We start from the raw sequence: 14009 nt of genomic DNA on the forward strand, positions 1-14009 counted from the left end.
TGAGTTAAAAGAAGTAAAGAAAAGTTTTAAGAAAAGTTTGACCTCCTTGGGGGGGTGAGGAGTGGTTGCAGTCAAGGAGACGCGGGTTCCTCAACGTTCCGGCCGCCCGGGAGTCCGAGAGGACCAGAACTGGAGGACTCGGAGATGAACCCCGCGGCCCCGGGAGGAGGCTGGGGGCGGGGTCTGTAGTGGGCAGGGCCAGAGGGCGGGTCGGATCCTGGGAGCGCGATTGGTGAGCGGGGCCGGAGGGCGGGTCAGATCTGGGGGCGGGGGCGGTGATTGGTGGGTGGGGCCTGTGCACTGGCCTTGGGTCTCTGAGAAGCTGTGCTCTTGCACCCAGGACCTGCAGCTCAGGTGAGCCGGGCCTGCGCCGTTGTTGCTTCGTGGGGCTCTTGACTTTCACAGGCATGGGGTGGAGACTGGGGTACAGTTGAGCCCTTTTCTCTGGACCTGGGTATAAACCTCCCAGAGACCTCTGTAGAGTGGGAGTAGGGGGCTGCCTGGACCCTGAGCCTTTCTATGCAGAGCTCATCGTGTGGGGTGCTCTGAGCCCTGTGATATCAGAAGGAAAAGCTTTGTGTTTTGGAACTGGGATGTGTTTCCAGGAGGAAGTTATCTGACCTATCCTCAGACTCTCTCTAGGCCCCAAAAAGTTCAAAATCCACTTGATCCAAGTCCTCTGGCAACTGTGTTCCAGGAATCACAGTCCTGCCCAACACTTGGCCAGGATGCTTTCTAACTCCCACACTACCTGGTAGACCCCAGAACCCCTGATCCTAAGACACTCTCTGGTACCTTCTTGACCAATTATTTCACCTTGTAGCCTTCCCTCCCCAGAGGGTCTGATGCCAAAGAGACAGATCTGTTGGGCCAGACCGAGCCCCTGTTAACCCCCACACTACCCAACTGTCTCCATCTTAGGATTGGGGGCTCTGTCAGGGCAGGGAGAGCAACTGTGTTGGGGGAGTTGGGTTTTGGGGGACCTTAAGCCAGATCCAGTGAGGGGGCCAGATATTTGCATCATAAACCTTCCACAATGAACTGGAGGACTTAGAAAGGGGGGATTCCAGGAAAGGTGGAAACAGGAAAGGCAAGGGAGATACCCAGAAGTCCCCCTTCCCCCTCACGTTCAGCACCCCTCCCCCATCCTTGCCAGGAACCAAGAGGCCAAAGTCTACCCCAAGGTTTGATTGTTTTGCAGAGAAGGGGAAAGAGTGGGACCAGGGAGGGGATTGACAGGAAGATGGTACAGTCCCCAGTTCTCTGGCCTGCTTAGAGGGGCTGGCTGAGACCAACACTGTACCTCCTCCTGTGTGTGTGTGGGGGGGGGGTGAGCAGAGGCCTGCCAGGGCTGATAAGAGGCCCTCTGGGGCTCCCACAAACGGTTTATCACTGTGGGGGGAGCAGGTAACCCACAGTGTTCAGGAGGGGGCTTGAGCATGGAGCGGCTTCGGGGTCTTCTCCAGAGAGCGGTAAGACCAGTGTGGTTGGGGGACACCCTAGGCCCTCCCTCAGATCCTCAGCCCCCTCCCAAACCCATATAGCTATCCCCTCCTGGCCAGTGTCCTGTCTCTGTCCCTGTCTCTGGCCTCTCCTTCACCCCCTTTCTTCTCAAGTCACTCCCCAAACAGCCTCCCTCTCAGACCCCTCTCCCTACCTGATAGTCACTCAGCACCCCAAAGATGATTATTTCCAGATCTTTCTCCACCTCCTTTTCCAGTCTCATGTCTACCCTGCCCCCCTCCAGCAGCAGTGGTCCCCACAACCCTCTCAAACCATCTACAAGCGTGTGGAGGGCCCCTCCCAGGGGCGCCTGGAGGAGGAAGAGGAAGACAGGGAGGAGGGGACCCAGCTGCCCATCCACTTCTGCCCTATGGAGCTGAGGGGCCCCGAATCTCTGGGCTCTAGACCTGGGCTACCAGTCCTCATACCCTGGGCAGAAGCAGGAAGAAGAGCGGCTCCCTACCTGGTCCTGATGGCTCTGCTGATCTTCACTGGGGGTGAGGACCAGCCCCTCCCACCCCTTCCCTAGCTAAGGGCTGGGCTGGGGACATTGCAGGGGTTCAGAGGGAACACACACAGAGTCCTCATCTTGCCATCTGCCAGCTTTCCTCCTGGGCTACGTGGCCTTCCGAGGGTCCTGCCAGGCGTGCGGGGATTCCGTGTTGGTGGTGAGCGAGGATGGCAGCTATGAGCTGGGCCCAGATTCTCACCAGGGCACGTTGTACTGGAGCGACCTCCAGGCCATGTTCCTGAGGCTCCTCAGGAAGGGGCACCTGGGGGACACCATCAGGTAAGGGCAGCCTGGCCCTTCCTGGCCCTGCAGTGTCCTCTCTTTGTCCACTCAGACTGGTCTCCCTTCCCGCTCACCCAGGGTCCCCTCCCTGCCTTCCCTCTCCTCTTCTACCTGTCTCACTAGACTTTCTTGTTCAACACTTCCGGGAAAAATGACAGAGCTGAGACTCCAGGGGCTGAGGTTCTAAGAGCGGCATATTTGAGACACAGAAGAGCTGGCTGAAAGGGAACCATGGGGTACATGCAGGCATGAAAGTGCATGCCTAGAATCCCAGCTACTTCAGATATGGAGGCAGGAGGATTAAGAGTTCAAGGCCAGGGCTGGGAAGGTGGCTCAGTGGTAGAGCGCTTGCCTTGCATGCATGAGGCCCTGGGTTCCATTCCTCAGCACCACATAAGCAAAAAGCCGGAAGTGGTGCTGTGGCTCAAGTGGTAGAGTGCTGGCCTTGAGCTGAAGAGCTGAGGGACAGCGCCCAGGCCCTGAGTTCAGGCCCCACAACCGGACCCAAAAAAAAAGAGTTCAAGGCCAGCTCGGGCAAAGTGAAGAGAGACGATGTCTCAAAAGCAAACAAATAAAAAAGGACTAAGGACATAGCTCAAGCAGTAGAGTGCTTGCCTAGCAGGCAAGAGTCCCTGGGTTCAATCATAAGTACTGCAAACACACACACACACACACACACACACACACACACACACACACACACACACACACACACACACACACACACACACACCAATCTAGCATTCAACATGAAGAATGCTGTACCCAGGAGCCTGGCTAAAGACCCACAGCAGCAGAGAGTTCTGAGAAGGGAGCTTTTGGAGAAGCAGAGAAAGAAGCAAGCAAATGCATTTGTAGGCAAGGAACCCCATCTCCACTGTGGGTACATAGCAGCCAGCAGGCCTGCAGCACAGCAGAGATGGCCAGACTGCCTGAGTCATTCTGCCACAGTCACTGTGCTCTACTGGAAAGGGGCTGCCAAGAGAGGTTCAGAGAGAAAGTCAGGCCTCTTCCTGCCTGCATCTGAGACAGGAATGTCTTACAGTGGGTCCTCCTAGGTTTTCTGAGTAGCTAGTGCTGGCACCAGGGATCGAAGTCAATGCCTCATGTTCTTGCTTGGTTTTTGCTAGCTTACTTACTGCTGGGTGCTCTATCACCTGAGCCATGCCTCCAGTCCAGCATTTTGCTGGTCAGTTGGAGATAGTGTCTTTCAGCCCAGCTTAGCTTCAAACTTTGATCCTCCAGGTCTCAGCCTCCTGAGTAGCTACAATTACAGGTATGATCCACCAATGTCTAGCTTTAAAAAAAAATTCTTAAAAGATTGCATTGGAGGGGCAGGGAAGGTGGCCTAATGGTAGAGAGCTTGCCTAACATGCATGAAGCCCTGGGTTTGATTCCTCAGCATCACATACACAGAAAAAGCCAGAAGTGGTGCTGTGGCTCAAGTGGTGGAGCACCAGCCTTGAGCAAAAGAAGCTCAGGGACAGTGCCCAGGCCCTGAGTTCAAGCCCCAGACTGGGGGGGTGGGGGGAGACTGATTGGAAAGGATATTAATTTAAGTGCCAGAGAAGATGGGCATATTTGCCTGTTCCCTGACTTTCACAGTAATCTTTTCTTGTGTGTGCCAGTCAGGATTTGAACTCAGGGGCTAGGTGCTGTACCTGTTGTTTTTCACTTTTTCAAGAATAGCACTCTAAGCTGGGCACTGGTGGCTCGTGCCTGTAATCCTAGCTATTCAGGAAGCTGAGATCTGAGGATCCTGGTTCAAAGCCAGCCCAGGCAGGAAAGTCCATGAGACTCTTTTTTTTTTTTGGTCCAGTCGTGGGACCTGAACTCTGGGCCTGGGCGCTGTCCCTCAGCTCTTCAGCTAGCGCTCTACCACTTGAGCCACAGCGCCGGCTTTTTTCTTTTTTGCTTATGTGGTGCTGAGGAATCAAACCCAGGGCCTCATGCATGCAAGGCAAGCACTCTACCACTGAGCCACCTTCCCAGCCACTCCATGAGACTCTTATCTCCAATAAACTACCAGAAAACTGGAAGTGGCGCTGTGGCTCAAGTGGCAGAATGCCAGTCTTGAGCTGAAGAGCTCAAGGACAGTGCCCAGGCCCAGAGTTCACGCCCCACGACCAACAAAAATAAAATTTAATTTAATTAACTTAAAAAATAGCACTACCGGGCTGGGAAGGTGGCTCAGTGGTAGAGCGCTTGCCTTGCATGCCTGATGCCCTGGGTTCGATTCCCCAGCACCACATAAGCAAAAAGGAAAAAGCCGGAAGTGGCGCTATGGCTCAAGTGGTAGAGCGCTAGCCTTGAGCTGAAGAGCTGAGGGACAGCGCCCAGGCCCAGAGTTCAGGCCCCACAACTGGACCCCCCAAAAAAAAATAATAAATAAATAAATAAAAAAAAAATAGCACTACCATTTGAAACAGCTCCATTCTGACCTTTGTAATGGTTCATTGGAGATAGTCTCACAGACTTTTCTGCCTGGGCTGGCTTCAAACCACAATCCTCAGATCTCAGCCCCCTGAGTAGTTGGGATTACAGCTGTGAGCCACCAGTACCAGCTGGAATCTTTTAGTTGGGGATTTGAAATGTGATACTCTGTTGCTCGAGCCTCCAGCTCTGGTTTTTGCTGGGTGTGTGGGTGTGGGTGTGGGTGAGGGTATGCATGAGCACATGAGTGCATGCACTGGTCCTGCGGTTTGAATTTGGGGGTGCTGTCCTTGAACTTTTTCACTCAAGGCTGGCAAACTACCATTTGAGCCACAGCTCCACTTTTTAGAGGTTCATTAGAACTAGGAGTCTTATGGACTTTCCTGCCTGGCCTGGCTTTGAACTGTGATCCTCAGATCTCAGCCTCCTGAGTAGCTGGGATTACAGACGTGAGCCACCCAGAAGCTAGGGTGTGAAGTCACAGGAGGTGCTGGCCAGCCTTTGGGCACCAGCCTGGTGGTGATGTGAAAGGAAGCGGACGGGGAGAACTTTTTCCTAAACTCTCCATCCATCCCCTCCCGTCCTGGGCCCCGATCCCACCTCTCCCCGCATCAGGCAGACCAGCCTCCGGGAGCGCACGGCGGGCTCCGCGGGGACGGCCGCGCTGGCCCAGGACATCCTCACCGTGCTGTCCGGACACAGGCTGGACCACGTGTGGACCGACACGCATTACGTGGGGCTCCAGTTCCCAGACCCGTGAGTGCAGGGTGTGTGTGGGGTGGGGGTGTGTGGAGGGGGTGCGGAGGAGGGGTGGACGGCGGTCTTCACCACTCCCGATCCCCAGGGAGCACCCCAACATTCTGCACTGGGTGGATGAGGCTGGGAAGATCGGGGAGGAGCTGTGCCTGGAGGACCCCGACGTCTACTGCCCCTACAGTGCCACAGGCAATGTCACAGTGAGCACCCCTTGTCCCCCCATTCCCAGAACGGCCCCCCCCAGCCTGGCCTCACTGTCCCCCACACTCACCCCATGTTCCCAGGGGTCGCTGGTCTACGCTCACTACGGGCGGCCCGAGGACCTGCGGGACCTGCGGGCCAGGGGTGTGGAGCCGGCTGGACACCTCCTGCTGGTGCGCGCCGGGGTCACCAGCTTTGCCCAGAAGGTGAGGGTCCCCAACATAGGACTGGGATACCCCAGGGTCCAGATGGTGGAAACTGCTAGAAGGCTGCCCGAGGGAGAAAAGAAAGAGCAAGAGTCTAAGAAAATGTGGGCAAAGCTAGGATGAAGAAATGCCTGTCATCCTAGCTAAACTCAGGAGGCTGAGATCTGAGGATCACATTTCAAAGCCAGCCTGGGCAGGAAAGTCCGTGAGACTCTTTAGCTCCAATTAACCAGCAAAAACCAAAAACAAAACAGCCCATGATGGGTAGACAATGAGGAGCCAGGAACCCTAGGTTCACATCTGTAATGCTAGCTATTCAGGAGGCTGAGTTCTGGAGGACCACAGATGGAGGCCAGCATGGGCAGAAATGTCTGAGAGACCATAATCCAAAAATAACCAGCAAAACACCAGGCTGGAGGTGTTGCTCAAATGATAGAGCTCCATCTTACCTCAGCCAGCATGAGGCTCTGAGGTCAAAGCAGGTAGTTCACTTCCTTTTCTTTCTTTTTAATTTCAAATTTTATTTTATGCCCATACTGGGCCTTGAACTCAGGGCCTGGGAACTGACCCTTAGCTTTTTTCCCTTCAAGATTTATCCTCTACTGCTTTTGCTACAGTTCCACTTCTGGCATTTTGCTGGTTAGTTGGAAATAAAAGTCTCCTAGACTTTGCTGCAGGAGCTGGCTTCACAATGTGATCCTCAGATCTCAGCCTCCTGAATAGCTAGATTTATAGGCATGAGCTACCAGTTCCCAGCAGCCTTTTCCTTGTGTCCTGCCCTCCCACAGGTGGCCAGTGCCCAGGACTCGGGGGCCCGAGGAGTGCTCATATACCCTGACCCAGCAGACTTCTCTCAGGGCCCGCACAAGCCAGACCTGTCCAGACACCGGGCTGTATACGGACATGTGAGTGGAATGTTTCTGGGATCCAAGCCACTTATCTTTGGAGTGAAGCGAACCCAACTCCATCTCAGGATGGGCACCCCTTTCCTTACAGGTACATCTGGGAACTGGGGACCCCTACACACCTGGCTTCCCATCCTTCAACCAAACTCAGTTCCCTCCAGTGGCATCTTCGGGCCTCCCCAGCATACCTGCCCAGCCCATAAGTGCAGACATTGCTGGACTCCTGCTCAGGTAAGGTGTAGAGGTGAGGGCTAGAAGGGAGGAGGCGGAAGGAGGGGCCTACAGCTAGCCATAGGGCACCTTTTGGTGAACCAGAAATAAAAATAAAATAAAATAAAATAAAATAAAAGCTGGGTACTAGTGGCTCATGCCTGTAATCCTAGCTGTTCAGGAGGCTGAGATCTGAGGATGAGGTTTAAAGCCAGCCCAGGCAGGAAAGTCCATGAGACTCTTATCTCCAATTAACCACCAGAAAACTGGAAGTGGCGCTGTGGTTCAAGTGGTAGAGTGCTCACCTTGAGCTGAAGAGCTGAGGGACAGCACCCAGGCCCAGGTACTAGTGGCTCGTGTCTGTAATCCTAGCAACTGAGGAAGCTGAGATATGAGGATCATGGTTTGAAGCCAGTCCAGGTTAACTGGAAAGTCTTTAAGACTCTTATCTCCAATAAACTACCAGAAAACTGGAAGTAGTGCTGTGGCTTAAAGTGGTAGAGCACTAGCCTTGAGTGAAAAAGCTCAGGGGCAGCACCCAGGCCCCTAGGTCAAGCCCCACAATGCCCCACTTACAGTACTGTGCAAGGTGATTTACTGCCCCACCTTCCAAAGGGTACTGAGGCAGAGATCTTGAACCAGGGGGGCAGGAAAAACAGAAAGGTGAGGAAGAAACATTGGACTCTTCTGTAGTCTGGGGCTCTGCCACTACCAACCTTTTCTTCTCCACCCTTTTCCAGGAAGCTCAAAGGCCCTGTGGCCCCCCAGGAATGGCAGGGAGATCTCCTAAGCTTCCCTTATCATCTGGGCCCTGGGCCAGACCTGTATCTAGAAGTCAACAACCACAGAGTCTCTACTCCCATTAGAAACATCTTTGGCTGCATTGAAGGCGTGGCAGAGCCAGGTGTGGGCTAAGAAGCCTGGCATGGTGTGGCTGTGCAAAAGACCCTGGAGAGAGGGCAGGAGCGGTGCACAGGGGAGGGAGGCTGGCAGGTGGAGGCTGTGCTGGGACTCAGGGAAGTAGCAGCAAGAAGCCTGCAAGGTCCGGTGTGTCTAGGAATAGCAGGGACAGTATGTCGAAGTAGTGCATTCCCCGCACAGCACTGGAGGTGAGCAAGATAAATTACAGGATGTGATCACAGAAATTCAAGTTATTAGAGTCAGGTCAGGCTGGGAAGGGTGGCTTAAGCCTTTAATCCTAATAATTTAGGAGATGGAGATCAGAAGACCTGGGTTCTAGGCCAGCCCAGGCAGAAAAGTTTATAAGACTCCAGCTCAACCAATAGCAGAGCATGGTAGCATACATCTGTCATTCCAAGCTGCAGGGGGAAAAAAATCACAGATGGGACACAGTGGTATCTTCATGTCATCCCAACAAAGCAGAGAACACACACAGGAGGACTGCACTCCAGGCTGGCCCAAGGACTAAAGCAAGATCCTATCTTGAAAACAATCCATGGAAAGAGGGCAGGAGGGCTTGCAGAGTGGCTCAAGTGGTAGAGCACCTGCTTAGCAAGCATAAGGCCATGAGTTCAAACCCTAGTCCTCCCCAAAGGAAAAAAAAATGGTGAGGTCAGATTGGACAGATAGCGGTAGAGTCCCAATGCCCCCCCCACCTCATGAAGGGTCATGTCACACAGAATGGGCCAAGGGGCACCCTCTTTAAGTACCACCATTTGGGACAGCAGGAATTGTAGATCAGAGACTCTGATGGAGGCTAGTGGGGGTCCTGGAGAGCACCCACCCTCCTGAGGTGGGTCCCCCACCTTCCCTTCCCAGATCACTATGTTGTCATCGGGGCCCAGAGGGACGCATGGGGTCCAGGAGCAGCCAAGTCTGCGGTGGGGACGGCCATACTGCTGGAGTTGGTGCGCACATTTTCCTCCATGGTGAGCAATGGTAAGATCAGGACTAGGTCTTGCAACTGGGCCTGGCAAAGCTGGGGCTGGGGCTGGAACCAGGGCTGAGGCAGAGAGGCAGCTGAGAGCACAGACTTGGAAGGAGGCCACCAGAACCAGGGCTCCACACCCAGCTCCTCTCGCTCCTGTCACCTCAGCACTAAAAGCATTTTCTCATCTGATAATGAAAATGATGGATGGGTGTGGTAGTTCAGGACTATAATCCCAGCTCCTAGGAAAGTGAAGATAGGAGGATTACCATCTGAGCCTAGTCAGGGCAAAAACAAGAGATCTTATTTAAAAAGCAATCTAAAAGCAAGAGGACTAGGAGTGTAACTCAAGTGGTAGAATGCTTGAATACGAGTTCAATCCCCAATACCACGAAAGAAAGAAGAAAAAAGATAGAAAGGAAATAAAAAGTCAGTTGCCAGTGGCTCAGCCAGTGGCTGAGTTCTAAGAATCACAGTTCAAAGCCAGCCATAAGAAGTGGCACTGTGGGGCTGGGAAGTTGGCTCAGTGGTAGAGCGCTTGCTTTGCATGCCTGAGGCCCTGGGTTCGATTCCTCAGCACCATATAAGCAAAAAGAAAAAAGCTGGAAATGGTGCTGTGGTTCAAGTGGTAGAGCGCTAGCCTTGAGCTGAAGAGCTGAGGGACAGCGCCCAGGCCCAGAGTTCAGGCCCCATAACTGGACCCCCCCCCAAAAAAAAGAAGTGGCACCGTGGCTCAAGGTGATAGAGTGCTAGCCTTGAGCAAAAGAGCTCAGAGACAGAACTCAGGCCCAGAGTTCAAGCCCCACAACCAGAAAACTAAAATAAAATTTTAAAAAGCCAACCACGTCAGGAAAGTCTATGAGACACTCATCTCCAATTAACACCCTAAAAAGCCAGAAGTAGAACTGTGGCTCAGGTGCCAGGCCTTGAGCAAAAAAGAGCTCACGGATAGTATCCAGGCCCAGCACAAGAGAAAATGACAAGTAGTCATATGTCTGAGTGACAAGCAGGAGATTTTGTAGAGAGAGTGTCCCCTTACACACCCTCACACACCCATGGTGAGATGAGCTGAGATGTTTTGCTGAGAGAAGCAGAGACCTCTGGGGATCCAAGATGAGGACAACAAAGGGGGGTGTCTTCGGTGGCCCCCAGCAGAGCCATCCTCTCCCTCCTTCTGCCCCCAGGTTTCCGGCCCCGCAGGAGTCTTCTCTTTATCAGCTGGGATGGAGGCGACTTTGGCAGTGTGGGCTCCACCGAGTGGCTGGAGGTGATTTGGGGTCTGGACAGGTAGCCAGACAGTGGGGAGAGGTGGGGGGCTTCTATCTTCACACGTTTCCCCCCCCCCCAACCGCAGGGCTACCTCAGCATACTACACCTCAAAGCCGTAGCCTATGTGAGCCTGGACAACGCAGTGCTGGGTGAGCTGGACCAGGGGCCCCTGAGACCTAACCTCACCACTGGGGTTCCAGGGGTGAAGGATGAGCCTGTCATCCCAGCTCTTCGCTCCACTTCTCTTCAGGAGATGACAAGTTCCATGCCAAGACCAGCCCGCTTCTCATCAACCTCATAGAGAATCTCCTGAAGCAGGCAAGATCCAGTCTGGGATAGGGAGGAGGAAGGCGGTGGGGGCGGAGCCTGGAAGGAGCCCCACCCCTGGGAAATGATGGGTGGAGCCTAACGTATACCATGCCCCTGGTGATGGGCAAAGCCTGACAGGGACCCTGCCCCTGGAGGTAATGGGGGTGGAGACAGACACCCCTCCCCCTCCCCGTGTGATGGGCGGATCCTGAATGTGTCCCACCCCCAGCTTATGGTGGGTGGAGTCTGACAGGCGCCCCGGCCCTGGAGGTGATGGGTGGAGTCTGACAGACACCCCGCCCCCAGTGTGTGATGGGTGGAGCCTGATGGGTGCCTCACCCCTCCCGCAGGTGGATTCTCCCAACCACAGTGGGCAGACCCTGTTCGAGCAGGTGACACCTGCCAACACCAGCTGGGATACTGAGGTGTAAGTGGAGCTAAGATGGGGGGGTCTGTAGAGGGGGTTCGGGGGCATCTGAATTGACACAGCCCTTCACGGTACCGCCCTCAGGATCAAGCCTCTGTCCATGGACAGCAGCGCCTACTCCTTCACGGCCTTTGCGGGGGTCCCTGCCGTGGAGTTCTCCTTCATGGAGGTGAGCCTTCCCGGCCCCGCCCCAGGGTGCCCGTCCCAGGCCTGCCTGCACCACGCTCCAGCCCCCAGCCCCCTCCCTGTCCCCGCAGGACGACCAGGCGTATCCCTTTCTGCACACGAAAGAGGACACGTACGAGAACCTACACAAAATGCTTCGAGGCCGCCTGCCGGCTGTGGCCCAGGCAGTGGCCCAGCTCGTGGGGCTGCTCCTCATCCGCCTGAGCCACGACCACCTGCTGCCCCTCGACTTCGGCCGCTACGGGGACGTAGTGCTCCGGCACATGAGCACCCTCAACGAGTTCTCCGCAGATCTTAAGGTCCAAGATGCCCATCCCGGCCTCTGGGGGTTAAGAGGGCATCTCTCAGCCCCGGGGTCCTACACCTCTCCCACCCTCCCCATCCCCGAGATCCAAGCCTGCCTTTTACCTCTGCCTCCTGGGGGGAGGACAATACCTAAGCCCCCCCCCCATCTCCCTCCCACACAGCCTGATCCGTCCAGTCCCCAGCCTTCTACCTACCCTAAACCTCTCGCGCCTGCCAGCTGCCTCAGCCCGGTCCCCGATCCGGTCCCCCGACCCCACCCCTCCCAGCCTGGGGTCCCGCGATCCCAGCCTCTGCTCCGCCCCCAGGCCCGCGGGCTGACCCTGCAGTGGGTGTACTCAGCGCGCGGGGACTACATGCGCGCGGCGGAAAAGCTGCGGAAGGAGATCTACAGCTCGGAGGAGAGTGACGAGAGGCTGACGCGCATGTACAACGTGCGCATCATGCGGGTGAGGCCACGCCCCTGGCACGCCCACTTCCGCCTAGGGGGTGGTTGCTCCTTCCTTTGCTCTGGTGCAATCCGTGCAGTGCTCTGCATCCTCAGCTGTCACTCACGCACTTGCACAGACCAGCCAGGCTGAAGGCCACACAGTTATGAAATGGACAGGAAGAGCCACAGTAGCCGTGCCGGCGCAGCTACCACGTAGCTCCCCACCCTCTGGAGAGGCAAAGCATGTCCCCCTGTACAGGAAGCACAGACTACCCCCCTCAACCCCCTTTGTGTCCCAGCAAGACAACCAGGTGCAGCCTCTTGCACATAAAAGAGAGGACATGTCCGGAGAACTTCACAAGATGACTACAGAAGTCCTGGGGGAGGAGAAATGCAAAAGAGTAAAGAAATAGGTCAGGAGCTGGTGGCTCACACCTATAATCCTAGCTACTCAGGAAGCTGAGATCTGAGGATCATGGTTCGAAATCAGCCGCAGCAGACAAATCAGACTTTTATCTCCAACTAAACAGCAAAAAATTGGAGCTGCAGACATGGCTCAAGTGGTAGAGCACCAGTCTTAAGCAAAAAACGCTAAGGGGCAGCTCTGAGGTCCTGAGTTTGAGCCCTACTACTAGCACACACACACACACACACACACACACACACACACAAAGTAATGTAGATGGTAATCGCCTATAATGATGGAACAGACTAGAGTCCCAGAATTCAGGAGGGTGAGAATATAAGCTATATAGTGAAACTAAATAATAATAATTGTAATAATAATAATAATGGCATAGAGAGCTTCTTTCTTTTGTTAGCAAGATAGATGTTAGAAAGGCTGCCTGGAGGTGTAGTGGGATGAGAGTTAAGAGTTTATACCCTGACAGTCTCTTCTGATTAGTTTTGAATACTTGGCGGTCCAGGATCCACCATCCTTCAATTCGCACACTTAGTGCTATCCTTAAAGCCAGACCCCCAGATCTATAGCTCCTTGAACTTTCTTGTTCGTGTGTGTGTGTGTGTGTGTGTGTGTACACGCGTCTTATTTTGGTGCCTGAATGGGGGGCTAGAACTTGAGGCCTCACACTCTCGCTTGGCGTTTTTCCGCTCAAGAATGGCGCTCTACCACTTGAACCACAGCGCCACTTTTGGCTTATTATTGGAAATGAAGTTTCGCTGACGTTTCTGCTGAGGCTGGCTTCAAACAGCAATCCTCATCTCAGCCTTCTAAGTAGCTAGGATGACAGGCGTGAGCCACCGGCGTCCGGTTCCCCTTGACCACGTGGGGCGCATTAGCAGGAGTGTGATTTGAAGAGGCACAGCAGGACCACAGATTGCTTTTTGAGGCTTTTAGCGGGGAAGTCATTGGGTCGGGAAGAACCGGGGAGGGAGATCCCGAGGCCCGCCGGAAGGAAGTAGAGCCCAGAACAGCTGGAGGAGGAATCCTGCCCGGCTACTGGTGACGTAAAGGACAGTGACTTCTGATTGGACAGTCTGAGGGGGCGGTCCGGAGGCCGTCACTAGAATTGTAGAACCCGGTGGCTTCGCAGGTGTGGGCCGAGTGGTGCTTGGAGCCTCGGACTCGGGATCACCCCTCGTCCCGGCCTGACTCCCTTTCTCGGCGCAGGTGGAGTTCTACTTCCTGTCCCAGTACGTGTCTCCGGCCGATTTCCCGTTCCGCCACATCTTCCTGGGCCGTGGCGACCACACGCTGGGCGCCCTGCTCGAGCACCTGCGGCTGCTGCGCCCCGACGGCGCCGAAGCCGCGGCCGGAGCCTCGGGGTGGGCGGCCGGCCCCGGCTTCCAGGAGAGCCGCTTCCGGCGCCAGCTGGCCCTGCTCACCTGGACGCTGCAGGGGGCAGCCAACGCGCTGGGCGGCGACGTCTGGAACATCGACAACAACTTCTGAGGCCCCGATCTCCCGGGGGGTGTCCCCGGGGCGCCCGGCCTGGGCTGTGCAGGCCCTGCGCGGCCCTGATCCCGGCGGTGGATTTCGCCATGGAGGTCTCGCCACCGAGTCCCACCTCCCAGGTCTCCCCGCGGTTCTTCAGTAAAGGTGGTGGTCGTGCTGTGAGCGAATCCGTCACAGCCCCCCACGAGCCCACTGAGAGTTTTGTTAGGCCTGGCTGACTCCCGGGGTGGGGGTGGACCTAATAAACCACCTGGTGATTGACAGCTGTGGCTCCT

At 55.2% G+C, this 14009-nt stretch overlaps 1 protein-coding gene across 3 annotated transcripts; it reads left to right on the forward strand.

Annotated features, from left to right (window-relative positions):
• Positions 1–306: 306 nt before the first annotated feature.
• Tfr2 (transferrin receptor 2) lies at positions 307–13997 on the forward strand. Of its 3 annotated transcripts, none has more exons than XM_069989278.1 (19): positions 307–354; positions 1408–1472; positions 1721–2000; positions 2107–2293; positions 5345–5485; positions 5574–5685; positions 5770–5892; positions 6681–6797; positions 6889–7028; positions 7748–7911; positions 8787–8906; positions 10080–10162; positions 10250–10313; positions 10415–10482; positions 10824–10900; positions 10985–11069; positions 11158–11385; positions 11698–11838; positions 13450–13997. In XM_069989278.1, exons 2-19 carry the CDS (start codon positions 1440–1442, stop codon positions 13729–13731), a joined length of 2445 nt encoding a protein of 814 aa, XP_069845379.1. In that variant the 5' UTR covers positions 307–354; positions 1408–1439; the 3' UTR covers positions 13732–13997. The 3 variants fall into 3 exon arrangements, with proteins under 3 accessions (XP_069845379.1, XP_069845380.1, XP_069845381.1); XM_069989279.1 differs by having other exon boundaries at positions 1748–2000; XM_069989280.1 differs by having other exon boundaries at positions 1751–2000.
• The last annotated feature ends 12 nt before the right edge of the window (positions 13998–14009 follow it).

Source organism: Dipodomys merriami, unplaced genomic scaffold (assembly GCF_024711535.1).
Source record: "Dipodomys merriami isolate MVZ:Mamm:240054 unplaced genomic scaffold, mDipMer1.0.p SCAF_373, whole genome shotgun sequence".
Classification (NCBI taxonomy): Eukaryota; Metazoa; Chordata; class Mammalia; order Rodentia; family Heteromyidae; genus Dipodomys; species Dipodomys merriami.